The sequence below is a fragment of the Recurvomyces mirabilis genome (assembly GCF_035927965.1).
Source record: "Recurvomyces mirabilis strain CCFEE 5264 chromosome Unknown scaffold_14, whole genome shotgun sequence".
Classification (NCBI taxonomy): Eukaryota; Fungi; Ascomycota; class Dothideomycetes; order Mycosphaerellales; family Teratosphaeriaceae; genus Recurvomyces; species Recurvomyces mirabilis.
Window position 1 is genome coordinate 364,460 of NW_027041948.1, and position 27,941 is coordinate 392,400.

At 53.1% G+C, this 27,941-nt stretch overlaps 7 protein-coding genes across 7 annotated transcripts; 5 read left to right on the plus strand and 2 right to left on the minus strand.

The window, feature by feature from the left end:
• Positions 1-143: 143 nt before the first annotated feature.
• On the plus strand, positions 144-5,447 carry LTS14_005783 (uncharacterized protein; the record flags this gene model as incomplete). The annotated part of the gene is made up of 1 exon (XM_064838481.1): positions 144-5,447. One exon carries the CDS (start codon positions 144-146, stop codon positions 5,445-5,447), a length of 5,304 nt encoding a protein of 1,767 aa, XP_064693935.1.
• A 1,057-nt stretch (positions 5,448-6,504) lies between these two features.
• LTS14_005784 (uncharacterized protein) lies at positions 6,505-10,302 on the minus strand (the record flags this gene model as incomplete). Its single annotated transcript, XM_064838482.1, has 5 exons — positions 6,505-9,037; positions 9,258-9,694; positions 9,755-9,787; positions 9,917-10,060; positions 10,081-10,302. 5 exons carry the CDS (start codon positions 10,300-10,302, stop codon positions 6,505-6,507), a joined length of 3,369 nt encoding a protein of 1,122 aa, XP_064693936.1.
• A 1,264-nt stretch (positions 10,303-11,566) lies between these two features.
• On the plus strand, positions 11,567-15,314 carry rpc2 (DNA-directed RNA polymerase III complex subunit Rpc2; the record flags this gene model as incomplete). The annotated part of the gene is made up of 3 exons (XM_064838483.1): positions 11,567-11,623; positions 11,683-13,932; positions 13,986-15,314. The coding sequence occupies 3 exons, from the start codon at positions 11,567-11,569 to the stop codon at positions 15,312-15,314; spliced, it is 3,636 nt and encodes a 1,211-aa protein (XP_064693937.1).
• Positions 15,315-15,679: 365 nt separating this feature from the next.
• On the plus strand, positions 15,680-17,762 carry LTS14_005786 (uncharacterized protein; the record flags this gene model as incomplete). Its single annotated transcript, XM_064838484.1, has 2 exons — positions 15,680-15,728; positions 15,772-17,762. 2 exons carry the CDS (start codon positions 15,680-15,682, stop codon positions 17,760-17,762), a joined length of 2,040 nt encoding a protein of 679 aa, XP_064693938.1.
• Positions 17,763-18,131: 369 nt separating this feature from the next.
• On the minus strand, positions 18,132-20,330 carry LTS14_005787 (uncharacterized protein; the record flags this gene model as incomplete). The annotated part of the gene is made up of 1 exon (XM_064838485.1): positions 18,132-20,330. The coding sequence occupies one exon, from the start codon at positions 20,328-20,330 to the stop codon at positions 18,132-18,134; it is 2,199 nt and encodes a 732-aa protein (XP_064693939.1).
• Positions 20,331-21,120: 790 nt separating this feature from the next.
• LTS14_005788 (uncharacterized protein) lies at positions 21,121-23,889 on the plus strand (the record flags this gene model as incomplete). Its single annotated transcript, XM_064838486.1, has 1 exon — positions 21,121-23,889. One exon carries the CDS (start codon positions 21,121-21,123, stop codon positions 23,887-23,889), a length of 2,769 nt encoding a protein of 922 aa, XP_064693940.1.
• A 1,782-nt stretch (positions 23,890-25,671) lies between these two features.
• LTS14_005789 (uncharacterized protein) lies at positions 25,672-27,918 on the plus strand (the record flags this gene model as incomplete). The annotated part of the gene is made up of 2 exons (XM_064838487.1): positions 25,672-26,857; positions 26,903-27,918. The coding sequence occupies 2 exons, from the start codon at positions 25,672-25,674 to the stop codon at positions 27,916-27,918; spliced, it is 2,202 nt and encodes a 733-aa protein (XP_064693941.1).
• Between the last annotated feature and the right edge of the window lie 23 nt (positions 27,919-27,941).

Genomic DNA, 27,941 nt, shown 5'->3' on the forward strand with positions numbered 1-27,941 from the left:
ACGTTCTATCACGGCCTAACACACACACACACTCTTTACTGACCACCTATAATGTTATTCTGAATGTCATATTGAACATATCAACGTCTTTAGTGAAGGAGTAGCGACATACAAACACAAGTCTGTCCACAGCAGGCGGCAACATGGCTGCATCGCAGTATGCCCGCCTACGAGAGCAGACCATGGGCTCGCACGAGGATGAAGAGGCGGTCACAGTCAATACCCGAGCCCTCATCGACAAAGTACTAGCACGATATTCCGGAGAATGGACGACCCTACGAGAACTAATCCAGAATGCCGCCGATGCGCAGGCCAAGAAAGTCACCATCCGTTTCGAGACATCGCCTTCCTCCACAGTCCCCCTACCACCGAGTCGGGATCCATCAGATCATCTCCGCCATGTCCTGCAACATCACACCCTCAAAACGCTACTCGTCAGCAACGATGGCGAGCTCTTCGCCGAGAATGACTGGCAACGGCTGAAGAGGATCGCAGAAGGCAATCCGGACGAGACGAAGATTGGAGCGTTCGGTGTGGGCTTCTACAGTGTGTTCGCCGACTGTGAGACGCCTTTCGTCAGCTCTGGCAAGCAGTCGATGGCGTTCTACTGGAAGAAGGACAGTTTGTTCACACGAAGAGGCAAATTACCTGATGAGCAGGCGACGGAGGGTACTACCTTTCTGCTCGACTATCGGAGTCAGACGACACCGGTGCCGCAGCTCCTAAGTCTATGTCAGTTTCTTGCCACGAGCCTGACGTTCGTGGGGTTGGAATGCATAGATTTATACTTGGACGAATGGAACATCCTGAAGTTGAACAAGAAGATGGCGCCGGGAGCTAGTGTGAGCATACCCAAGGAGGTCAATCCGAGAACACGAGATGGCCTCATGAAGATCGTGGACGTGGAATACCAGAATGCTCAGATCGATGCGACATGGATGAATGTGGTCGGGTGGAATAGAACAGTACCCTCTGCCACAGCCATCGCGGTGCCTTCACAAAACGACACATCAGGTGGCTCGTTACGGAATTGGTTCAGTCGGTTCACAGCAGGTACTGGAACGACGAATGCGGTCACGAAACGGGCACAACGAGACGAGGAGGTGTTGCAGCAGGCATTGTATGTGGACTTGGCGGGATTCAGCCAGGCGACCGTTTTCTTACGACTCAGCACTGTCAATGTGCAGACGTATGTCAGCAAGCAGCTATCTGCCGAGCTCGAACGTGCGACCAAGAAACCGCCGCCAAAACACACACGTATAGCGATCTTGACTTCCTCATACGACGAATCTTCGGCAGCAGTCGCATCAGGAGCCGGCTCCGCACAATCGAGCGCCATCTTCTCCTCCGTTCTACCAACCAAGAATGGCAAGATCTTCATCGGCTTCCCTACCGCACAAACCACAGGTCTTCTGGCACACATCTCAGCCCCATCCGTGATCCCCACCGTCGAACGCGAGTCCATCGATCTCAACGCCCGATATGTCCGTGACTGGAACGTGGAAATGTTACGTGTAGCTGGTATCGCCTGCCGAATAGCATATACAGGTGAGATGGCCGAGCTGAAAGCCAAGCTTGAGCGCACAATGTTCGCCAACGGCCGGAAGAAGGTTTCGAAGGACGACATTGCTGCTGTGATGCCTGCGGCTGTGCATGCTTATAAGCAGTATAATTACGATGAATCCACTCCTTCGGCAAAAGTGGGACAGTATATCGAGGAGGCATTCTGGATGTGTAACCAGAAGGCTAGTATTGATGTCTTGAGTACGAGAGGTGTGCTGCCGAGTCAGCAGGTCAGAGTCGCGACGGAGGAATTGAGCTTTGTTGAGGGGATACCTGTCGTGCCGGATGAGCTGATGGAGAAGGCGAATGCTTTCTTGCAGAAATTAAGGGATTTCGGATTGCTATCCGACATTACGACCACGGATATCAAGAAAGAGCTCGAGGCGCAGGCTTTGACTGAACAGCAAGTCACGGAGCTGGTGAAGTGGGCGTGTGGTAAAGTGTCGAGGGAGGAACTGGATACGCAGGCTATACGGCACCTTTTCGATGGCACTGTGGCGGGCATCAGCGAGGAGTACATTAATGTCTCTTCCAGCCCTGTCATACAGCTTGGCGGCGTGCAGAGTTTCGTCAATGTGGCCAAGATTCCTGCTGAGATGCCTACGCCGCCTCAGACGATTCCTTTCCGGCTGACGAAGGGTCTAAGTCCGAAACAACTCGAATCGATTGGATGGGAAGAGCTGCAGATTGTGCCATGGCTTCGATGGATCATCGAAAGCGACGGGCACGGGTTTGGTGGACGACAGACTTTGACTGCTACACCTGCCGTGGCTTCACAAGTCCTACCCGTGGTCTCGAAGTCGTGGGATGGGTTATCAGTGTCTAGCAAGCAGACCGTCACCGAGCTCCTAGTCCCTCGCACCGTCATCCCGACGAAACTCGGCATGCGCAAACCACCTCAAGCCTACTTCGGCAGCGTCAAGCTCTTCGACGACCTCCCCACCATCACCGGCCTCCAAGGCACAAAGGAGAAATTCCTTAGCGCCCTCGGCGTACGGAAAACAGTCGAGCTCAACGTCGTCTTCGAACGCCTTATGGCCAAGTCAGCCGCCGGCGCCACGGAGGAAGGAAAATGGAGCCATGTGGACCTAATCAAATACCTCGTCTCAGTCAAAGACGACATCCCCCAAGAAGACCTTAAGAAGCTCCGCGCCACCCCCATCTGCCCCGCCGAAGTGCAATCCGCCGACCAAAAAAATAAAGCCAAACTCCACAAACTCTCCGACCTCTTCGAGCCCTCCGAAGCGATACGAAAACTCGGCCTGCCAATTCTCCAATGGCCCGGTGCGCCCTACCGTCCCCAAAGCCCCGAAGCCCGCTTCCTCAAACTCCTGGGTCTGCAACCCTACCCCTCAGTCCCGGACCTCGTGCAAATCCTCTCCAAAGCCCCCATGGGCAGCGAACTCCAACAGAGCGCGCTAAACTACCTCATCGTGCACAATTTCGCCAACAACTACCATCAGTTCAACATCTCGGGTGTCGAAACGGCTTTCCTCCCTGTTCATCCTTTTCCCGGCGAAGGGGCGAACTTGGTCGCGAAGCCGAGACAGTGTTTTGCTAATCCTCGTGCGGCGGTGCTGAGGTTTCGGACGTTAAGGGAGGATTTGGTACCGCATGCTGCTATGCTTGGGGTGGCGCAGGATCCGGGGATTGAGGTGGCGGCGGAGAGGTTGGTGAAGGGTCCGCCGGCTACGGTGGAGAGTGCGAGGGTGTTGTTTGGGTATTTCGCTAATCGGTTGGGGGAGATTGGACCGAATGGGAACCTGGCAGAGAGGTTGGGGGAGGCGCTTATTGTGCCGATTATTGATAGGACGGAGAAGCGGCCTGAGGGGGTGCGGTTCGTGACGCCGAGGGCTTGCTTTTTGGGGGATAGTTCGACGTATGGGGAGATTTTCGACTTTGTGGATTTTGGGCCCGAGGCGAATTCTTTTCTGTTGCGGGTGGGTTCTAAGCATGAGCCTAGTGCGGCGGAGATTGCGGGTATGGTTGTGAGTTCGCCTGCGCGACTGCTCGAGACATTGGGGGCGGAGAAGTATTTGCAGCTTTTACGCAAGGTCGCCGAGTCCGCGGCTGGACTGAAGAAGGATAAGGCATTGTGGCAGCAGTTGAAGCGGTCGGCTTGTTTGCTTGCGGTGAAGGAGGTTGTGAAGGTTTTGCCGGGGAAGGAGAATGAGAAGGTCAGGGAGGTGGATGAGGAGGAGATTTATATCAAGGAGTATTCGCTCGCTTCTGCCCTGGGGATGGTTATCGTGGATGACTTTGCGACTTATCGGCTGTTTCAGCAATTGCTGCTCACAGCACCGCAGGAAGAAGTCCTGGAGAATCTGTATTCTGCTCTCGAGACACCATGGCTCAGCAAACTCGTCGAGGATGATCAGAGGATGGGTGCGCTGCTTAGGGATCAGAGCGCAGCGGCTAAACTGCAGAAACTGATTGTGGAGCGCTGTCGCTTGTTCCTGCATGATCACACCAGCGATGTCATTAGACATGATGCTCGCTGGCTCGAACAGAACCTCAATGTCAAAGTCACAGAGTTCCTGCAGATCACCCGGCGACTTCAAGGCTACAAGATGCACTTTGTTGAGAGGAGAACAGCTGCTCTGCATCGTGAGAGTAAGAGGGATGCTACGCTTTATGTTACTGCGCAGTATGATCTTTACGAGGTCAGCAGGGCTATCATGAGTTTGTTGTTGAAGCGGCCGAGACAGCAGGATTATCTTGCTTTGGAGACGATCTTGGAGTCGGAGCTTAGGAGGCTCAGGACGAAGGGGTATAATGTCGATCGGATCTTACGACAACGAGCGGCGGAGTCGAGGATTGCGGAGAGTGAACGCGTGAAGCGGGAGGAGGAGCAGCGGCGGTTGCTTGAGAGTCAGGCTATGCCACAGCAGCAGCAGCAGCAGCAGGATTCGAAGGCTTTGGTCGTTGGTAATGGAGCTGGTGGCAAGGCGCCGCAGATGGATACTCAGCCTCCAGAGACTCCGGAGAGGCAGTTGGCCATGCCGGGTGGGTTTGCCGACTCGCCTGAGCAAAGACCCGAGAGTAGTCGTGGCAAGAAAGGTGTCTTCAGTAATATCACCAAGGCTCTCGGTATCAACCAAGGAAGCCAAGCAGGCCAGCACATGCAGAATCTCCTCGGTAACGGCCAAAGCAGCCACGACCTACCTCAAACCGACCTCCCACCCCCCTACGAACCCCGCGACCCCAACATCCGCCGCCAAATCACCAGCGGAACAGAACAAGTCTCCTCCCCCCGCGACCTCCAACAGAACCTCCTATCCGCCATCAAAGCCACGCGCCCCTACAACTCCACCTCCCTCTTCACCCCGCCCGAAACAAACGAAATCAAAGAAACCCCCTCCTACTGCGACAGCAAACCCGGCCACGACCTCCAACTCATCACGGAACTGCAGGGCGGAATAAGACTCTTCCTGACCCGCTCCTCAAACCGCGACCCCAACGTCTTCCTCCGCGACCACCACACCAGTCTAACCCACTTCACCCACCTCCTAACCCAACTCAGCCACATCTTCACCTTACCCGCCACCGTCCTGAATATCTTCCACGATATCTCCGGCTCCGCCATAGCCTTCAATTCTAATGGCTCCATCTTCTGTAATCTCCGGTACTTTGAACAATTACATCTCGATGGATTTGTGTCCGGGGAGGTGGAGGGGAAGGTGGAGGCCGGGGCGTATTGGTGGATTACGTTGTGTCACGAGTTGGCGCATAATTTGGTTGCGGAGCATAGTTCGGCGCATGAGTTTTATACCGAGAGTTTTTGCGTGAGGTTTTTTGGGGGGATGGTTGGGTGGGTGGGGAGGGAGATGGGGGGTTCTGGTGGTGCTGGGGGTGGGACTGGAGGGGTGGTGGCGAGGCGGTGAGGGGGTGGGAGTGAGGGAGTGAGCTGGATTGATCGTAGGTGGCTGCAGGTGCTGGAAGGGCAGTGGCGAGGCAGTGAGGGTGTGAGGTATAAGTGCGCATGAGGCTGTGTATGATTTGGTGTACGATAAGTGGTGATTTGGACATTAGCGTGGCGTTCTTGCCTACCTGAGGAGGCTATGTAGAGTCTGCTACGAGCAGGACGTGTATAGATGGATAGATGAAACCCTGCACTTCTCCACCCTCAGATCTGTACCATTTTGTATAACGTGTACAAGAATGACACGGGAACACAGCAAGAGCACATAACGTAGCAGATTTCTGGAGAACGTTGTTGGACAGCTATCATACAACGAAGTAGCCAAATCTCTCATCTCTTCTCTTCTCTCATATACCCAAAAGCGTCAAGCGCTAAATATCCATCTCCTTCATCATGCAAAGAACCTAAAAAAAATCTCCAATCGAGATATCCACTCCACCTTTTTTGTATTCAAGAAGTTCCTCGCATGGCTAAAAGTACAAGACTCGTACGTGTTCAGGTCGTCGGGATCATGCTTCGAAGATAGTTTCTTTCATTTCGTATCGGTAACTGTGTGTGTAGGTAAATATGTTATGGTCGCGTGGCAAGGCGTGAAAGCGAGCAGAATGAGCCAGAAAGTGAGCAAGCAGGACATTCCTTCTCTTTTGCGCCGAGAAGGCGCCTACCCAGAAAAGCCGTAAGAGCAGAGGAAAGGGTGTGCCAGGTGAGGTACTAAGCCGACGAGCTATCCAAAGCCAGTCGCTGTTCGCTCGCCCGACAGATGGTTTGCGCCGGTGGTTTGATGCTGGATAGTGGTACAAGAGCATCCATGCATAGTCGCGAGAAACGTGCGATCGTAGATGCAAGTAGCTGTCACGTCAAAGGATGCGTAATCTCGATGTGGAGAACGCCAGTCATCTATCGTGGCAAGCTTGAGGCCGTTGCAGAAGAGTTTCGTAGCTCATGATGAATGAGGCTGTTGTGAGTACATCGTCGTGTTGTGTTGTTACAGTAAGCGAGCATGGATGTGCGACATGCGCTTAGAAGCGGTTGAAGCCAGTTGGGTTGGTGAAGGCATGAGCAGCTTCGGCGGCGAAGATGTTGTTGCCTTGGCTGTGACGCTGAGGAGTAGGTGATGCGATATCGGCGGGGACATCATGGTTGGCGTAGCCGTTGGGAGCAGCATAGCCATTGGTGCTGTAGCCATTGATGCCGTTGGCAGACATGCCATTAGCCATGCCGTTAGCACTCACGCCGTTGGCGAGGCCACCCCACTGAGGAGGAGGACCGGCCCAGCCATGACGATTAGCACGACCACCAGATGGCACGGTCTGAGCAGCACTGTACGGAGATAGGCCGTTCATAATGCCGTTCACGCTTGGCGGGCTAAGCGGGTCAGCAGGAGTGGTGACGCCAGATGCCATGGCCGAGGGAGCGCTCGAGGACGACGTGGACATGCGAGCGTCGTACTCGCCAATCTTAGTCTGGATACGACGACCGTATGGAGTATGGCGGATAGCAGGTAAGATGGGACGGATGTTCTCGATGAGAGCACGCTTGGTCTCCTCGTCAGAATAATCCATGGCAGTCTGAACCACGTAATTGGCGAAGGAGTCGCGAAGGAGCTTGTCGAGTTCGATCGGAACGGTTATCTCTTGGACAAGAGAGCGCCTCACGTTGTTGTTGGCACAGCGAATGCACTTCTCGATGACGTTGGAGCTGAACTTCTGCTTGGAGAGAAAGGCGACGTGGTTCTCGAAGCTGCGGCACAGTGGCTCGGTGAAAGTGTTCTCGTTAAGATCGAGGATATACTGAACGACGTAGTTGCCGAAGGGATCCTGCACGAGCTCAAAGGCATTGCCGATGACGTGGTTGACGAGCTCCCCCTTCTGAGCACCGGAAGCGTGGTCGATACAGCGCTGGAGGACACAGCAGCCGTGACGATGAGTGCCTACAGGAACACAGTGGGCACCAACGGCATCGAAGATGAATTGAGCGTTCTCCGGGCTGAGGTGGTTGAGGCACTTCTGGACGACGTGATTGCCGTTGAGGTCTTGAATGAGAGGCACAACCTCCGTGCGAAGCGAGTCGATGATGATTTCGATCTGCTCTGGCGTCGTGATGAACTCAATCATCTTCTGTAGAGCGCGAGTGCCGTGCTGGTTGGTGGCAATGTTCTTCATGGCTGGGGATGCGTTCTGCATGAGAACAGTGCGCTGCTGATCATCGGTGCATTCGAGCAACTTCTGGCACAAGTAGTTGCCGAAAGGATCAGTCATCAGCTCGATGATGTGCTCCTTGATCTCCTCAAAGATGATGTTAACAGCATCGTCTGCACGCTCGTCAAGCTTGCGCTGAAGGAAGCGGCAGCCATGCTGGTCCTTGCACAACGTATAGATCTCGCCAACAAGCTGATCAATGGTGATGGTACTGAACCGAGCTTGGGCCTCCTCTTGAGCTTGACGACGCTGCTGCAGCTGAGCGCGCTGGCCATCACTGTATCGACCAGCACCAGCGACGGCGTGGTTGCCTTGACCGTACTGCTGATATCCATTGTAGCTGCTTTGCTGCCCATAGCCACCCATCTGACCGGGCCACTGGGACTGAGCTTGCGGCTGACCACCGTACCCATTGAGACTCATATTGTTGAAGCCATTGTTGAGCATTGGCATGTTGTAGCCGCCGTAGAAGTTTGGCTGAGCGTATGGAGAAACGCCATTCTGGACGCTGTTACTGGGCATGTTGCTGTCGTGAAAGTTGCCAACGAAGCCGAAAGGCTGTGCATTCGCCTGAAGGCCTGAGTTGAGAGGAGGCACAAATGAATCGCCCCCGTCGTCTGCCCTGATGATAGCTGAAGCAAGATCACGACTCTGTTGAGCGGAGCTTGGAGCAGAAGTGATGCGACTGATCTCGGTGTCAGGAGAAGAGTCAGAAGGACCGAGAGGCTGACGGAGGGGAGAGGTGATGGTAGAAACGTTTGGAAGAGCTGCACCAGAGACGTCACCATTGATGCTCCTCAATGTTGGAATGTCGTTGGTTGAGTAAGACGTGGTCGGCTTCTGCGCGCTGCCGTTCGGCACTCCACGAGGCGGTGTAGCCATGATCGATGGGCGCTTTGTCTCAGCCGAGAACTTGACTTCCATAGAACGACGGTTGTTGGCAGAGGGCTTGCCTTCAGCGTTTGCGAGTATGCCGTTGAGTGGAGCAATGCCAAAGTTGCTGCTCAAAGCGCTGGGTGGCAAAGAGATGCGGTGACGGCTGGCTGTGGAGCGGTCGGTAAGCTGCGTCTGAGGATCCACACCCTGTGCGAGAGCCAGATCGAGCGCGGAGGACGGCAGGTCAACGTTGTCTTCGCGGCGAATGAGCTTTGGGAAGCCGTCTGCGGTCTGAAGCACTTGCAGATAGGCTCTTGATATCGGCGGTGAAGTGGTGTTCGAGTGAGGCTGCTGCAAGTGGCTGACCTCGTTCTCGTCGAGGAAATAGTTCGATGGGTTGACTGAAGCGAGAGTCGATAAGTCTGCTGTGTTGCGCTTGCGGCCGTAGCCAGTAATTGGCATGGAGTTGCGGTTTGGACTAAGGCAAATGAAGTGTCAGCGCAGAAATTCAGAAATACAGACATAAAATCGTGCTATTGTTGCAACGCAACAATAAGCAAAGTGGCTGGTCACCCATGGCATTGTCGAGTGAGCGCTTATTGTGCTATGTGAAGTGAACGACATGCGAACCCAGCCGAGTGAGTGAGGGATCACGAGTGCTGGACGCTCGGACCACGTTGAACGAACGTGAGACTTACTTTGCTGCCGCTCGATTAACGGCGGTATCGAAGCCGTAGATGAAGTCATCCTCTTCTTCATCATCAGACTGACGACGCGAACCTGGTACAGACTGTGATGGAATTTGTGCGTGCCCGGATGTGTATGGGCGCACATATCCAGCCGATGGCGATGTGAGCTGGGTGCTTGACCTACTCGCTCGGTTCGTGGCTCCTTGCACTGAGCTCAAGCTCGCGTTCGAGTACCTGTTGGGCTTCGAGAACGCATTTGGAAAAGCGTTGCCATACTCCGGAGGGCTGGTGGGCTCGCTGGCAGCCATCATTGCCGCAATAGACTCCTCGTGGAGCAAGCCTTGGTCTACTTCTCGGCGCGTCTCAGGATCGACTGCTGCAAGCTCGGCTTGAAGTTGACGCTGCTTAGCGAGGAGCAGCTCGTAATGACGGACTCGTTCATCGGTCTAGAAGAGTCAGTACGATAGCCTCAGAACAGGGAATGGCTGTTGCACTTGGCCACTCACCTGCATCATCTTGGGAAAGCCAGATCCCTGGACCTGGATCGTCAGCAAAAGAAAAGAACTTCTGTACCAGGCCTCACCACCCCTAGCCTACTCTTTCTACAAACACAGAGGCCACGTTCCTTTAGCCGTCGAGCTTTTGTTGTAAAGACAGTTCGCACGTACGCACAAGCTCACGCCCTGCATCTCATCGCCTATGGTACTTTGTTGTCTACTGGACCCCAGCTTTATTGTTCTCCTGCCTGTTTCGCCCAATTTCGCTGCCATAGCCCCCAAGCCCACTGCTATGCTGCCATGCTGCCGAAGAAACTAGAAAGAAATGCACTCACCATATAATCTCCTGCGGCCTGTTTGCGCTGCTGTCCAATTGGTGACAAAGTCGGCATCTCATTTGTTGTGAACCTCCTCGTCAAGCCATTCCGAGCTGGGTTGTTCACAATCATTCCACCACTCAGGCGGTTCGGATTACGTTGTGGTGAGAGCGGGTTCGAGTAGAGAGGGACCTGCTGCTCGTCGCGAGGAGACTGGGCCCCACGGTAGTAATACGCCATGTTGGGACGTCTATAGCCATGTCAGTCATGTCCCACCTCTAGTAGCGGTTCGGTGAGGTCCATACTGACCGCTTCCGAGGTGGTCTCGAGTGCGTAAAGGATGGTCCGAGAGCCGATAAGTGTGTTCAGATGCGATTAAAATGATTCAGGGCAGAATGAGCGTGTCTTGGGTGAGAAGAGTAAAGGACAGGACCGAGCCCACGGGGTGTAGTAGTGGGGTGGTGAGCCGAGGGTCTTTGGTGGTTGTGGGCAGTTAGGGATATATGCAATAGCCCGGTCTTGGCGCAACTGGAGACTTCTCGGTAGATTGGTCGATCAATCGCGGGTTGCACACAAACGTGAAACGAATTGCCTGAGTACTCAACGCCCGCACGAAGAGAGAGCACGGCCAGACCGCAGCTCTCAGCTAGTAGAGAGGTTCGAGCGCACGCTGGTAAATAGCGACAAGGGGTATTCTAAAACATGGCGCTTGTGAATGCAGGGTCTATCTACATGTAGGGTCTCTACGGTTGCATACTCAGCACTTCGTGAGTTACAACAAGCTATAAGAACCATATCACCTCTTCAGGAATACATGTTCGCTGGTAGGATGAAATCGTCATTTAAGCGGTCTGTCCAGCCTTCAGCTCCTAGTACTTCTGACCTTTTGCTCCATTATTGTGAGTACCCGACAGCCTTAATCCCTGCACAGGTTGTGTGCTTCGATGTACAGTGACGTCTGGCTGGATCCCCTTCGCCATATAGCAGTGCGATCTGCCTCTGAGCTCGCACACGCTATCGCCATAGCACACTCGATTTAAGCGCTTTTGGCGAGCTGCAAGCTTAAAGCTCCAGAACGATGGAGCCCACCGACAACGACTCGACTCACCTCAATCAGGCCGCATGGACGGCCCGAGGAAGTTCTGTTCAGGCACCTTCGGGATTCTCAAGTGGACACGACCCCCGAAGGAGGCTCATTGTTCTTAAGACTGCGCCATCGAGTCTGCAGTAGCGAATGAATGTTGAACATGTTTCGATTCCCTTGGTCGATGGTGTGAATAATAGTCTCTCAGCAAGTCTTTGGTACACTCATGTTGCTACAGTGAGTGCGGTTTGACCGAAACCATGGCGCGGGCTTCAAAACTGCTTAGTCAGCGGTATAAAGTCCAGCTCGGCATTTTTGCTTCGTGACCTCTAGTAGAATGATTGGTTCTACACATAACGCTCTTGATTCCACCGATGATTCTACGATATCGAGGCAAAGGTGCTTCTGCTAGACACAAGAATGCCGCCGCGAGCGAAGAAGGCTGGACCGGTGGAGGTGGCAGAACCTTATGCAAAGGTATACCAACGCCACAACCTTGAGCGGAACGGTCTTCACAGATATTGACATATGACCAGAGTTCGGCAAAAGCAGCTAAAACCCCTCCAGCACGGCGGGTCAAGGGGAAGGACCAAGCTACGGACGAAGTAGATGAAGCTGCTGCAAACGGCCAAAATGCATCATCGACCAGAACGCCAAACGCCACAGGTGGGCAGAAGTCACAAGCAAAGCGACATGCAGTCAAGGATGATATGGACGAACTTCTGAAGCCTTTCTACTACACCAAGCATCTCACAGATCCCATCAACACTGCCCGTGATAAGTGGAATCTTCTCCCTGCATTCCTGCGAGTCAAGGGTCTGGTCAAGCAGCACATCGACTCATTCGACTACTTCACGGATACGGCGCTCAAGGACATCGTTCGTGCAAATGCTCTGGTCCGATCGGACACATCTCGAGACAAGTTCATCATGTTCACAGATATCCGGATCGGTAAGCCTAATCGACTCGAAGATCGCACGACCGGCTACGTCGAGTCTGGTGTTACGCCGAATGAGTGTCGACTGCGCGACATCACGTACGCTGCTCCTATCTACGTCGATATAGTCTACCCAAAACAGTCTGGCAAGTACACGAAGAAGGACATCCAGATCGGGCGGATGCCAATGATGCTTCGAAGTGGCAAATGTGTTTTGAAAGGCAAAACGGAAAAGGAGATGAGCTTACTGAATGAATGCTCCGTCGACCCTGGTGGCTATTTCATTGTTCGTGGACAGGAGAAGGTTATCCTAGTTCAGGAGCAGTTGAGCAAGAACCGTGTGATTGTCGAGGTCGCCAAGGGCATCTACCAAGCGTCGGTCACCTCTCATACTGCCAACGTCAAGACCAAGACATATGTGCTGCTTAAGAAAGGCTTGCTCTATCTGAGACACAACTCATTGAACGAAGATATCCCAGTGGCGATCGTTCTACGGGCAATGGGCGTGCAATCTGATCACGAAGTCCTTCTCCTCGCTGCTGGCAACGATGCACAGTATCAGGACATTTTCGCCCCAAACTTGGAGCAGGGAGCGCTCGAAGGTATCTTCACGCAGGAACAAGCGCTGGACTACATTGCCACGAAGTTGAAGCCTGACCGCTTTCCTTCTGCTGGAAGGGCAATGAGGTCGCCGAAGCAGCAAGCACTCGACAAGTTGGCCGGCACTATCATCCCTCACGTCGAGGTCCAGGGCATGAATTTTCGGCCGAAAGCGCTGTACATTGCTTTCATGACTCGGAGAGTCATCCAAGCCATGCAAGACCCCAAGCTCGTTGATGACCGTGATTATGTTGGCAACAAGCGTCTTGAGCTGGCTGGCCAGATGCTTTCACTACTCTTTGAAGATTTGTTCAAGGAGTTTGTGAAGATGATCAAGACCAGCATGGACAAGATTCTGAAGAAACCAAATCCCACTCAAGAGTTCGATCCTTCCACTCTCATCGGACAGTTCGAAGGTCGCATAACAAGCGGCATGGAACGAGCGATTTCGACTGGTAATTGGACACTGAAGCGCTTTCGTATGGACCGGGCTGGTGTCACCCACGTCCTTTCTCGATTAAGCTACATCAGCGCTCTTGGTATGATGACTCGAATCACGTCACAGTTCGAGAAGACGAGAAAGGTCTCTGGACCGCGTGCGCTGCAACCATCACAGTTCGGCATGATCTGCACGTCCGACACTCCTGAAGGCGAAGCTTGTGGACTGGTCAAGAACTTGGCGCTCATGACACACATCACGACAGCTGACAACGAAGAGGCTGTCAGACGCATGATCTTCATCTTGGGCGCCGAGGATGTCACAGCAGCGAGTGGTGCAGAAGTCTACGCTGAAGGCGCATATATTATCTTCATCAACGGCACACCTCTTGCACTCACGCGACAGCCAAAGCAGTTCTTGATCGCCTTCCGCCGTTTCAGACGTATGGGTCGGATTTCCGAGTTCGTAAGCATCTACATCAATCATCACCATAATGGTGTGCATATCGCCACGGACGAAGGTCGGATATGTCGGCCGCTGATCGTCGTCGAGAAGGCGAAATCAAAGGTCACAGTCCGCTTTCTTGACTCGATACGGAAAGGCACAATGGACTTCGATGATGCACTCTCGCGCGGCATTGTTGAGTATCTGGATGTCAATGAAGAGAACGACTCGAACATAGCGATCTATGAAGATGCCATCACACAACACACGACACACTTGGAGATCGAGCCGTTCACCATCCTTGGTGCCGTGGCTGGTCTTATCCCTTACCCTCACCACAACCAGTCGCCAAGAAACACTTATCAAGTTATTAGCCCCATTCCCTGCAATCAATCTTCTCGTACTGACTCTCTCCACAGTGCGCTATGGGTAAGCAAGCTATCGGCGCTATTGCTTACAACCAATTCACACGTATCGACACTCTCCTCTACCTCATGGTGTATCCGCAGAAGCCGATGGTCAGTACACGAACAATCGAGCTTGTCAAGTACGATAAACTTCCTGCAGGGCAGAACGCCATCGTGGCGGTCATGTCATATTCCGGCTACGATATCGAAGACGCTCTTGTGCTAAACAAAGCTTCATGTGATCGAGGCTTCGGTAGATGTCAAGTGTTCAAGAAGATCAGCATGCCACTCAAGGGTTACCAGAACGGCGCAGCAGATAGGCTCGCTGATCGTGATCCCACTAATGTCAAGCACAAAAAGATCGGTATGGATGGTCTCGTCGAGGTAGGCTCACAGATTGAGGCTGGGGACAGCTACATGCTAAAAGAAACACCCATGCTGCAAACGACACAGAATGCAGGTCAGCCACAGAGGTGGGCAGCGCAGCATATGACGTACAAGCTGCCAGACTCTTGTTATGCCGACAAAGTCCTCATCACGACGAACGAAGGTAATTCCACGATCGTCAAGATCCAGACACGGCAGACGCGCAGACCCGAGATCGGTGACAAGTTCTCTTCCCGCCACGGGCAGAAAGGTGTGGTCGGCATCATCGCCGAGCAAGCAGATATGCCTTTCTCCGACAAGGGCGTTACGCCGGACATCATCATGAATCCTCACGGTTTCCCATCACGTATGACGGTAGGCAAGATGCTTGAGCTTATCTCTGGTAAAGCTGGTGTGTTGGAAGGCAAGCAGGAGTACGGCACAGCTTTTGGCGGCAGCAAAGTCGAGGAGATGGGTGCGGCTTTGGTCAGGAACGGCTTCAGCTATTCTGGCAAGGACTTCGTGACTTCTGGCATTACCGGCGAAAGCTTACCGGCTTACGTCTTCTTCGGCCCGATCTACTACCAGAAGCTCAAGCACATGGTTCAAGACAAAATGCACGCCCGTGCTACTGGTCCGCGTGCCATCCTGACCCGCCAGCCCACGGAAGGTCGTTCTCGACAGGGTGGTCTACGACTGGGAGAGATGGAGCGCGATTGCTTGATCGCTTATGGAGCCTCGCAGCTGCTTCTTGAGCGACTCATGCTGAGTTCTGATGCACACGAAGTGGATGTCTGCGAGACTTGTGGTATGATGGGCTACAACAATTGGTGCCAAAGCTGCCGATCTAGTGGTGGAGTGGTCAAGATGACAATGCCGTATGCGGCCAAGTTGTTGATACAGGAATTGATGAGCATGAATGTAAAGGCGAGCCTGCAGCTAGAGGATGAGTTTCCAAGAGATCAGGCGCAGTAGGGGCGTGGGAGGAACTGTCTGAAGCACATTTAGCGTCTATAGCATAGCGATAGGAGTTCAGCTGTGTGATGGAAACCGTGTACAATATGTAGTCACGTCATGGAGTGTGTCCACCGTCGTTCGTTGTCTGTCATTTATCACTTGCATGACTCAGCAGGTCAAACCAAACTTCACCACACTTCTCACATCTCGATCGCTCCTGCCATCTTCAACTCAACAACAAACAGAACACGATCTGTGTGCCTTCCGAAACTAGTAGATCGTTGCACAGCAGTCAAAATGGCCGTGCTCATCCATAGGTATAGCTCTCCCACTAGTCAACATCGTCGCGCCACTTTGAAGGATATCACTGACGGAGAGACAAGATGTCGACCGGTGATGGTCTCGACGGCACCGTGACTGAGCACACAGATGGTAAGTTCTTATATAAGTATTCCCTTCTCGGCGGCATTGGCAGAGATGGGCAGTGTCAAGGGAAATGAGGGGCGCTTTTCTGGTGGCAAGAAGAAACGTGATAGTGGTAGAAGCACAAGAAATGATGTGAGCGAGAAGACCAAGGAAGCAGAGGTGACCGTCGGTAGGAACCGCGCAGACGGTGAAAGGGGTCAAACTCTCGACGATGCCCTCCCAGTGGCCTGTCCGATTCGACCGGTGGCGCCAACGACAAAGTCTTCACCAAGAGCGCCAAGCCACAGACAGCACACTCGCACTATTCCAAATACATGCGCTCCTACGCAGCACTCTAAGCAGCCAGCAAATTCCACGATGTCCAGCTCTGCGCCAGATACGCTCGGATGCATGACCATACCTGATCAACAACCAAACGGCGGAAAGAAGCTCTCTCCTGCTCCTGCACATTCTCACGCCCCTAACGGCACGAAGTCTTCCTCACTCCAAGAGATCATCACAAACAACCCCATCTCACTGAATGTCTCCGCCACAGTTCAAGCTTCCACCACTGTCGAAACCGCACGCCACCAGGTTGAGGCTCCCCAAGCCGACACACAAGACCTTCCCGGCAGTGCACTATCTGGGACCATGGGTCCCGCTCCACGTACGCCAACTGTAACCTCGTCGGATGCTCATGTATACACGCCAAGAGACGGTGGTGCTTCACTAGCACACGCCCTCGTGGGTGAAATGACCTCTCTGTCACTCCAGGGGACGAGTAAGCAACTTCCACCAGCGAGAGTTACGCTAAATCCGACCTATGTGCACCCTCACCGCCGCCAGAAAAGACAGGACGAGGTTGTCTTTCAGCCGCGAGGCACGACGAGCCAACGCACCGCACCAAAGCTACAACCCAAAGCCTTGCCGTTTCATCCTTCGATTCAGGCAGAGTGCGCAAGTGGGCTTCCGACGACCTCTTCATCAGCTAAAACCGAAAAGCTACCTAAGGAACCCTCCAAAACCCGACCAAACACCACAGGGAATGGTATCAGACAGTCCGCACAAAATGCATTACAACCACCTCAGCCACGAGAGAAGAGCAACGTACCATCAAGACGCACTACCGATCACTCACGCAGTAAGAAAAAAAGCGGTCAAGCAACTCGGCCTGCGGCATCTCTCGTTCCCTACACTTCGCACGAAGCACCACATGTTCCGGCGCAGAACTTTGGCATATTCCTCCCTATTGGCCTGCCGGCCACCTCTGACAACCTAAGCATTGATAGAGATCGGGAATTAACAAACGGTGCAGCTAGATATGGAGACTTCAACCACGTCCTGTTCAACAAAACCTATCTGCCAAAAGCTCGGCCAAGTTTGCCACCAAGACCCATACCCACCGTACCGGATTCTCGTCATCCTAGTCCCACCGAAGCTTACCTCAAGCAAGCCGATCTACCAGTTCAACCTCACATAGGCTCACCACGACGTTTGCTTGTAGTCTTGGATCTCAATGGCACGGTTTGCTACCGTAAGAAAAGCAAAGGCGGCATCTGGTCCTTCACACCACGGCCAGGCGTAACGGAATTCCTGGACTACCTCCTTCAAAACCACAAAGTCCTCGTTTGGTCATCTGCTCGCCCAGAAAATGTTGCCGGCGTATGCTCACAGCTCTTCGATGAAGAGCAACTTCTCCAGCTCGTTAGCGTCTGGGGCCGCGATACTCTTCACCTAAGCGCACAGGAGTATAACGAAAAGGTCCAAGTGTACAAACAGCTCTCCTGGGTCTGGGATGACTCGGTCGTTGCCGCATCGTCGATTGGCAATGACAGATGGGCACAACACAATACCGTCTTGATCGACGACAGCGAACGGAAGGCCGTGAGCGAACCTCACAATCTCATTCAGATTGAGGAGTTCGAAGGCATGACGAAAGGGACGAAATTGGACGTATTGGAGCAGATAGTGGAGTATCTGGAGGTGCTGAGGATGACTAGGGAGGTGAGCGCTGTGATCAAAAAGCGTCCGTATGTATATCGGACGAACCGCGTAGAGTAAGGGTGAATGAATATCTCTGCTGTTGTAACATGGCTATCAGCTAGCTTGTCTCCTGTTGTACCATCAGAATCCCGACTCCAATTGGAGAGGAAGAGAATGGATGCTGCTTGAAACATACATTACCCAGCAATGGATGTGCCTCGTTCAGCTACTAGATAGCTGCTCATGCCATCGCAATTACAATTTGCAACTGAGACGGAGATCATTAAATAAAGTGGCTGTAACCTTACGAATCTCTGGTAGGTTACGGTCTCGATCAGTCCTCACATAAGCACTCATACCCTCAAAGCATCAAGCGCAATGGAGAGTTTTGCAGAATCTACGAGACCAATCATTACACTGCCGTGTGCGGCGTCGTTAATCTAGGGTCTAGTTCAGAAACAGACTCTCCACCTCCTTTAAGCTCAAAAGTCTACAGCTGCTCCCTTCACAAAGCTGCACTAGCTCCTTCGTCTCATCCAGACCCTTCAAGAGCTCATTACGGCTTCGCAGCCATTCGCTCTTTGCCTCTCCACCGACGCGAAGGACAGTCCAATTAGGCCTGACATGACATCTAGCTTTTTCTAGTACTGCTTCAGCTGCTACACCCTCGCCAACGACCATAAGGCCCTTGATCCCCAGCTTTGAAGCGATGAGCGAACTTAGCATCCCGCTGAGCAGACCAGGATGTTGGCTGAGCTCTACTTCGAAGGCGCCGACCGTCTGCTTGGCCATCTTCTCATATTTCTCGTCGTTGAGCAAAGATGCAAGCCGGAAGAGGTTCTGCGCGCTTACACCGTTCACGCTTGGCTCAGCATTGTCCATGGCGTCTTTCGTGCGAATGAGAATATCTGGTTGGTCGGCTGGCGTGGAGAAGAAAGCGTATTTCTTTTCATCCCAGAAGAGTTTCATTTGCGTCTGTTGCAGCGTATCTGCGAATTCAAGGTACAGGTCGTCAAAGGTAGCTTCATACAAGTCTAGTAAGCCAGAGATGAGGAAAGCGTAATCATCTGCAAAGCCAGGCGTTTCTCCTGGACCCTCGCGGTAGACACGGTGGAGTGTCTTGGTCTCGCTGGAGAAGAGATGTTCTTGTATACAATGTGCAGCTCTCTTAGCCCCCTCAAGATACGCAGCTGATTCTTGTGGCGAGAGTTTGAGGAGTGCTGCACTGGCTCGTGCTAGTCCGCCAATGGCAAGACCGTTCCATGCCACCACGATTTTGTCATCAAGAGCTGGTCGTGGACGATTCTTGTTGCGATACTCTAGCAACTTTCGCCTACCAGACGAGATCGTCTTCTTGACATCTTCCTCACTTAGGCCTAGTTCTTGGGCAAGTCTCGGTATCTCGTAAGATACACACAACGTATTCTTGCCAATGAGCTCGCCTTCAGCATCATATCTTTGCTCGATATTACCAGCCAACTTGACATTCCAGTACTTCGCGCAGACTTTCAGCTCTGTCTGATCCAGGACCTGCCTGAAATCGTCCATGCTCCACACATAGAACGCGCCCTCTACTTTGTGGTCGTCTTGTGGTTGTTCGAGCGAATCGGCGTCCTCGGATGCGTTGATACCGCCAAGTTTCGATTGCATCGGTTCGGTGGTCATATATGTTGCTACATCGTGGACCATTTCCAAGTATACATCTTTCTTCGACACCAGCCAAGCGTCCAAATAAAGTGGCAGTAGTTGTGCATTGTCGTACAACATCTTCTCGAAATGCGGCAAGCTCCAGTCACGTGTGACAGAATATCGTGCGACGCCATGTCCAATTTGGTCTTTGATCCCACCTTTTGCTATATGTTCTAGAGTCTTTAATGCCATGTTTCTCGCATTTGTGACCTCCTCATCTCCTGCAATATCTCGCACAACCTGATCATGTTCGCCAAAGCGCAACAGTGCCTTCAGGTGCGGTGGTGTCGGAAACTTTGGCTGTGCACCAAAGCCACCATATTTGCTATCGAATCGAGTCTTGTGATGCTCGTAAGCATCCTCGATGACCTCGATCTCGACTCCCTCGCCGTCTTCTGCCTTGTCATCGGCCAACGTGCCTTCCTGAGCGAACTCACGTAGCTTGGAGACAATATGCTTCCCGTTGTCCCTGAGCTTCTTCTCCTGCTCCTTCCACGTCCCAGCTACCTTGACCAGTACGTCCTCGAACGCAGTCCCGGGTTGTGCCCTCTCACTCTTCGGTCCAGGCCAGTATGTGCCGCCGAATATGGGATGGAGATCAGGAGTCACGAAGACATTGAGTGGCCAGCCGCCACCTCCCGAGGTCGCTTGAAGGAAGTCCATATACTGACGGTCGATGTCTGGTCGTTCTTCCCGATCGATTTTGATGGGTATAAAATTCTCATTGAGCAGCTGAGCAATGCGATCATTGGCGAAAGATTCATGAGCCATAACATGGCACCAGTGGCACGCTGAATAGCCCACGCTCACGAAGATTAGACGATTCGTCTTGCGAGCCAGTTCCAGTGTTCCAGGACTCCAAAGCTGCCAAGCTGTTGCATTGTCCATGTGGGATCGCACATACGGGCTCTTGGACTCCCCGCATCGATTCCTGAGAGCGACGTGCATGTTGTCCATGGTATAGTAATGTCGCTGTAAATTCCTGCGTCTGTACTCGAAGGAAAGTTCTCGTCGCTCAATGGCTAGGAATGATCGCATACAGAGAGATGAGTTTGGAGAAGATCTGAAGATGAAGATGAAGATGAGATAGTGACTAACTTACGAATGTTCTACCATGCAATGCGTATCGCATATGGCGCAAGCAGCTGTCTGTCAAGATGTAGGTCACGATTGAGGGACTTTATCACCCCACCGAAAGGCGGAGACGCCTTATCTGATGTTCCTGCAGCTTCTCGGTCCAGGCACGGCACTGGTCCCTGCACATGCACTTCAGCCTCAGCCTCGTTTCATGCAGGATTACTGACAAGCATAATAATAAGCCAACGCCGGGTTTATTTGCTTACTCCACCCTACCCAAGATTGTAATATGTGGCTGTGATCGTACACACGAACAAGCAATGCTCAGACTGCTGGCATGAAGAGCCGTGATCCAACAACACTTCAGTGTTGTCTCGAATCCATGATGGCCTTTTGGCCCCAAACCTTGGCAGTGTTGGCGAGGTGCACCAACACATAAACCTTACCAAATGTGGTCTAGCATAAGTAATAGGCACCGCCTCTTAAAGTAGACCTTAGGAGCCAAGGGATGCCGTCCGTAAGTCTCCTTCTCGCCATCGTGTTTGCCCGAGTCGCGTTGTGACTCTGTCGCAGCATTTACCTCGACTCCGTCTGTCGCTTCTGACACCTCCACGGACCTGGTGAGCTTCTGACCACAGATCAACTACTGTCAGGGACCCGCGTGGAGAAGATGGCGCGGTTGTACAGCACCGCAGCTTTGGCCGCGCTGCTCAACAGCTTCTTTGTTCGCGCCGACAGATCAGACGCACTGAGCAATTCGCCAGACCCCAGCATCATTGCTTCATACACGAAAGCACTCAACAGCTCGCTACCAACCGCGGGATCTGGTCTCCAGTATGCACTGGCCTGCAATAATATCAAGAACCTATGGATGGAGGACGGCGGACCGGAAGCCGAGATCACCAGCAGTCCCAACTTTACTCAGGTTGTCACTGCCGTAGAGACCTCAGTGACATACAGCGTTGTTTCCCTGGCGAGTACGCACACCTACTTCAGCAACTCAACGCCATATACGCTTTGTGACGGGTACCCGCGCTATGATGGCTATATTAACACGACCCACTCCGCGACGAAGGCGTACTCCACGAGCATTTATACGACGCTGAACTCAAGCACAATATACAATCCCGCCACAACTCCGATACCTGCTCCAGTGTGCACAATCAACCCGAGCGACTGTTCGGTGCTGAATAGCATGTACAATGCTACCGCGTCAGCCTACAGTTCATCTTCCTCGGCATGGTCGTCACAGTACTTCTCTCAGTGGATCACGCAAGGATTAACGACTGGAAAGTCAACCGGTCCGATCACCACAGTTCCAGGGCCTCCCTCGTACACCAACATCCCTTCGCCAGTATGTGGGCCTGCAACATACCGAACATACTACGAGGTTGTAGGGGACCCGGTATGTGCCATTGGTCAGGCATCTGTGCAGTTACTGTACTGGCCAGTGGAGACTTCTTCGGGGAATTTCTGCAATGGATCTAAGACCACCATTCCAGCGACAGAAACCATAACTGGGAAGCCGAACACTGCGGTCTACAACGATGTCACCCTTACCAGCCCAACCGTCTACCTAAGTGTACAAGGCGTTTGGGACTTCACAAGTAACGGTGTGACGTACACGAACCAGACGGGTATTCTGCTCCCGCAAAGCTCCACAGCAGTATCAAGCTTCTGTGGCGTGGTCTCGGATGCATTCGATGATAGCGGAAAGCCACAGCCGGTCGACTATGCCAACTTCAACTATCCAGTCCCTGCATCTGCGTACAGATGCCAGCCAAAGTGCTGGTCTCAGCCCAAGAGTACCTCCTCTTCTGTTTACACGAACATTTACAGCGGATCAACTGAAACTTATACCAGTAATACAGTATTCACAAGCCCTGCCATCAACGTCTGCAGCACTATCTGGAATGACTACGCACCTGCACTTTCAGTTCCCACCGACATCTTTGCCATGAACGCGGCTACCAATCTCGGCGGAAGCTTCTCCTGCGGGTTCATTCTGGACAAGGCTAACGTCCTGTGGGATCCTCCGATTGCACTCTCAGCACAAGCGACGTTGGATGGACCTTCGACGCCACATGCGCAGTCCGCGACTTCAACGACTTCTACTGTCAGCGTCACTGCCGAACCTGCAAACTCGCCCGGTAAGACTACGGCGACTTCGACTCCTCCTAGTGCTGTAGTGCCAACGAGCACTGCTAGCCCGCCCCCGGCCCCGCCACCTGCTTCAAGCCAGACCAGCCTGCCACCGTCTGCCACGTCCGTGGCTGATCCTGCTCAAGGCTCATCCGCTCCGAGCCAGGCCAACAAGCCGTCCTCGTCGACATATATAGCTGATCCAGCTCAAGGATCGCTGACAAAAACGTCAACCTCGACCGTAACAGCTGCTGTGGGCGGCATCATTGCCAGCATCATAGGTCTATCCTCTCAAGGCTCGCCTGCCTCGAACAATGGTCAGCAGGCAAACCCGTCTGCTCAAGGGACTCCCGTTCAGTCGAGCAATGGCAATATCAATCCTGCAGGAGTGGTCGCATCAGTACTAGCACACTCGTCGGCAGTTCTACAGCAGTCAAGTAATCTTGTCGACCCTGTCTCGGCGGCAGTGACCGGTATAATTGTCACCGATGGGTCCGGCGGACATCACACTGCTATAGCAGGTTCGTCTGGTCTGGTCATCGGGGCCACGACTGTTGAATACGGCCAGTCAACGAGTCTTGCTGGCATTGGCAATGTAATTGCAGCTTCCACTGGCATCGTTGTGCAAGGTACAACTGAAGCATATCAGCCCTTGCCAGCTTCGCAAGGGGTTGCAGACCCGAGCTTACGATATACTGCCGCTGGAGTCACTGTTCCAGCTGGAGAGACAGGTCCTGTTGCGATCGCCTCGGGCTTGACGTTGACACCTGGCGGTGCTCCTATCACCGTGTCAGGCCACGCACTGTCTTTGGCACCCTCCGGATCATACCTTGTGGTGGATGGCTCTACACAGAGACCTGCAGCTGTGTCCTCCGCTTCTGCTGCGGCACTCATCAGTGCATTTGTGGTTGGAAGTGCGACAATTCTTGCTGGTGCGACCACACCAGTTAGCTTTCCACTGGTTTCCACATCGGATGCGGTACTAATACCTGGTGGGCCAGCTGTGACCATTTCTGGCGAGGTCTTGTCGTTGGGACCATCAGGATCGTATCTCGTGGTCAATGGGAGTACCATCATGCCTACCTCGCTTGCAGCCTCAGCTTCCGCTCCTAGGAGCAGCACAATTCACTCCACATCAGGCGTTGCCTCTGCTCAGAGTAGCGGGACAGCTGCATCGACCTCGCCGGGGTCAGCGCCGGCACAATCCTCAACCTCGACGTCCGATGCGGGTCAACACGTCTACAGCGCAATACCATACATGTCGATAGTGTTGGTGTTGGGTATTCTTTATGCTTAGATTATGTTTGATCGAATTAATGTATATACACGATGTAATGTGGCAGATGCGACTCAAATGACCTCCCTGTGAATGTGCAAGCAAAGGTTCTGCATATGTCAGAGTCGTGCGATGTGCCCATCGCCAGCGAGTCCTGATTGGCTCTTTGACGACGAGACCCACATATCTGAATTCGTATTCGTGCTGACAGCTCCAAGGTGAAATACATGTACTTTCCTCGCGACTTCACCTCGTCCCAGATCGTCAGCATTGCCCTCTATCCTCTGCTTGATCTGTATCTGTTGCCATCAAAATGGCAGCCCGGGCGAAATCCTCACCTGCAGGTACTGACGATGACACGGGATGCGCTGGGCGCTCGACCCGGCTGCAATCCGGCGGCGCTTGCAGCGGTTTCACAATTCGCTGTCAGCTCTCGAGGCCATATCCTGGTATTGCTAGACCGCCGGCATGATCTCGCTGGCGCCTGCTGAACAATAATGGCTCCCGCCATGATCGGTGTCCCAAACGATTGTCGTAGTCAAGTAAGCAGCAGCGTCGACAATCCTTGCGGGAGTTCGAAGACATCTGCCATGCTCCCCAAAATCTGGTTCTGTTGCCTTTAGATTCGGGCCGACATGCTGTGCCGCATACTTGCCTATAGGAACTGTCCAGATCCCAGACTGTGTGCCGGCATTTTCTTCGACTAATATAGGCGCTGTCTCCACTTGATGAGCTTGCTGCAGCTTTGATGAACCATATTCTGCCACTGACGGCGGCTGGCACATACTTGAAGGTCCAGAGATACTCGTTGATGCTCCTCCTTCTCCAAAGCATGTTCTTTCCTTAAGCGTTCTTGCACCTTCTGCTACGACAGATCCGGTGTACTGAACGACACCATGACCTAACACCGAATTGCGAACCAAACAGCTGCTAGGCTGCCTATTCATTGCGAGTCGAGCAAAAGTTCTACTATCCGTCATCACATCAACTCTTCTCGGGATGTCTCGACAGTCGCTACTTCAAAGGGCCCTCGCGCTCGTGCTGAGCACAATGTCTGCGTATTCCTCTGCTCTTATACCTCGATACTCCAACACCACAGCTACTGGTACTACGAATTCTTCGATACCTCTCACAGGGTCTGGATCGTCTTATGCGCAGGCTTGCAATGCCGCGAAACAGAGCTGGCTTGACAACGTTAGCAGCATGACCGTGATTGAGAATACACCTACCACAACTGAGACCACTACGTCGACTTCTCTCGCCTTATCAGATTTTGCGGTCACGACCACGGTCACCTACCTCAGCAACTCTACAGCGTACACGCTGTGTGATGGTTGGCCTCGTTTAGATGGTAGTACGTCCGTGTCATCCTACGAGAGAGTCGTAACAGCCACGAAACTCTACACTGAGACGCTGACAGAGGACGCGACAAGTACGAAAACTTTGACACCAGCGCCAGACTGCACAATTGCTAGCAGTGACTGTGCACTCCTCAGTAGTATATGGCGGAGTAGCTATTCCGCATACCAGGCTAGTCTTGACTCATGGGAATCAGCTGCCGGCGCAAATGCCAGACTTGCTGCATCAGCAACGACTACAGGCCGTCATACTACTGTACTATCTCCATCAGGAAGCTGGCCCCAATCACCAGAGTGTGGACAGGTCTCCGCACCACCCGTTCTTACCGGCGTAGAGGTTGGCCCTCCTTCTTGCGCTGAAGCAGGAGTGTCCGTTGTGCTGTGGTACTGGCCTGTCCTTGCGCCGTCAGGAAATATCTGCGCCAGGAACAGGTCCGCTACGACAATGAGTGAAACCATATCTGGCCGGCCGAACACTATCGTGACAATGAGCACAACGTTGACCAGTCCGACTGCCTACATCGAAATTGTAGGAACATGGGCATACACCTTTAGTGGCAACGGCACCACTGCCTCGACAGGAATCTGGTTCTCACGACCCTCGAATGACGTCTCTAGCTACTGTATCGGAGATGGTGGAGCGATAGGCACACCGCGCTCGATTGACTATGCTGACTTCAACTATCCCGTTCCAGCTGAGGCCTACCGCTGTCAACCGAAATGCCACACTGCATCAGCGACAGCGATCATTTCTACAAAAACCCAGGTGGACGCCTCCAACCATCCGATGACCACCATTATCTCTGTAAGCATCAGCGACCTACCATTGGAGAATTGGTGCTCAACTATATGGGATGATTATGCTCCGGCCCTCTCTGTACCCCCAGAGTTGTTCAAGATGTCGTTGCAGACTATCGTGAACGAGAACATCACGTGTGATTTTCAACTATTCTCGGACAACCTACTTTTTGATCCCCCACGGCCGTTGACACAGGTAGCCTCCGCTGCAGGTGTGACTACACCCACTGCAATCGCTGCAGCGACTACTACCCAGGCTCCCACGATTAGCGCGGGACCTGGTGACAGTCCTGCTGGTACTGCAGCCGGTCCAACAATCTCGACATCACATGTTACATCTACAAGCCACTCGAATTTGATACCGATAGCTTCAGCATCCGCATCTAGCTTGCCGAATTCACATATCTCGCAAGTTTCATCCTTGGGATTATTCAGTACTGCGCCTGCGAGTGCTCAATCAGTCTCGAGCGTAAGTGAGATTAACCAGCATACCAATTCGGGTGGCAGCCCCAGTTTTGTTCAAATTGGTGCGGCAACCGCTGCTGGTAACCCAGCGGATCCGGGATCTCAGACCGCATCAGACGGAGCTTCGCAAGATATAGGCGGGGTCATTGCGAGTGTCATAGGTATGCAGGGCCATGGGTCCTCCACCAGTACGACTCAGGTGGTGACTTCGTTGCCTCAGCCAACCTCACTGGCCACCACACATATTGCCACAGCGGATCCCGCAGCCATCATAGGCTCTCTGCTACAATTACCACCCAAAGTCAGTTCCTCGCAGCTGACCGCTCTGGTCGATCCTGCTTCAACATTTCAAAGTGCTGCTGCGGGAGGTCAGTATGTCGCATCAGTACTTGACACTGGTGCTGTGCTTACAGGGACCCAAGGCGAAGAGTTGTCTGTCTCTATCGGCCTCACGGGAGGTGTTGTGATCGGCTCCACGACCTTGGCTGTAGGTCAAAAGACAAACTTGGCTGGCATTGGCGAAGTGGTGGTACAGTCAAGTGGGATATTAGTCGATGGCTTGACACAGGTATACTCAGCATTATCGCCGACGGCGTGGTCTGGTATTTCGATAGCAGTGTCCGGTCTCGCTGTGTCAACGACTCTAGTAGTGCTTGGAACCTCAACAATCGCTCTTCCTACTGGCATGACTCTGACCGCAGGTGGAGCTCCTCTAACGGTGTCGGGGATGACCATATCTCTTGCTAGCCATACTAAACCCGATTCATACATGATGGTCAATGGTAAGACTGCATTACCTGTGACATATACCACCATTGCGAACACTACATCGAGCTTTTCGGCATCTGACCCGAACACGGGTTATCTCCAGATCGATGGGACAGCCTTCGTTGCGGGACACGCCTCCGCCGTTCAAGTCGGTGCTGCTGATTCTCTGGTACCAGGAGGCAATCCAGTGACCATTGCAGGCAGTACTTTCTCACTGGGTCCAGGAGCCAGCTATCTAGTCGTCAATGGCATCACAAGTACTCCGCAGCCACTTGCGACCAGTATAAGCCTGGCACTTTCACTGCCTGGCACGACCATTACCGAGGATCCAGACGGCTCTTTTCAACTTGGTACTGTTGTCCTACGACCAGGTGGTGTGGTGACGATATCGGGCGAGACGATCTCCTTAGCCTTGACGGGCCCTGTCGCAATAGTGGACGGAACGACTCAGCGATTGTCTTCCATCACTCGTACGCTCGGCTTAGTTTCTTCCGCCTCTACCACTACCCAGATGTTGGGCCCACAAAGCGTTTCCACGTCCGTCAGCACGCAGTCCACTGGACAGTCAACAGCGCCGAGCAGCATTGCTACGCCGACTTCGCTCCTTGCCACAACGGCTGTGCTAGCAGTCTCATTTATGTGGCTCACCATGATTCTATAATGTGGTGTGGCGTTGCGTGTTTG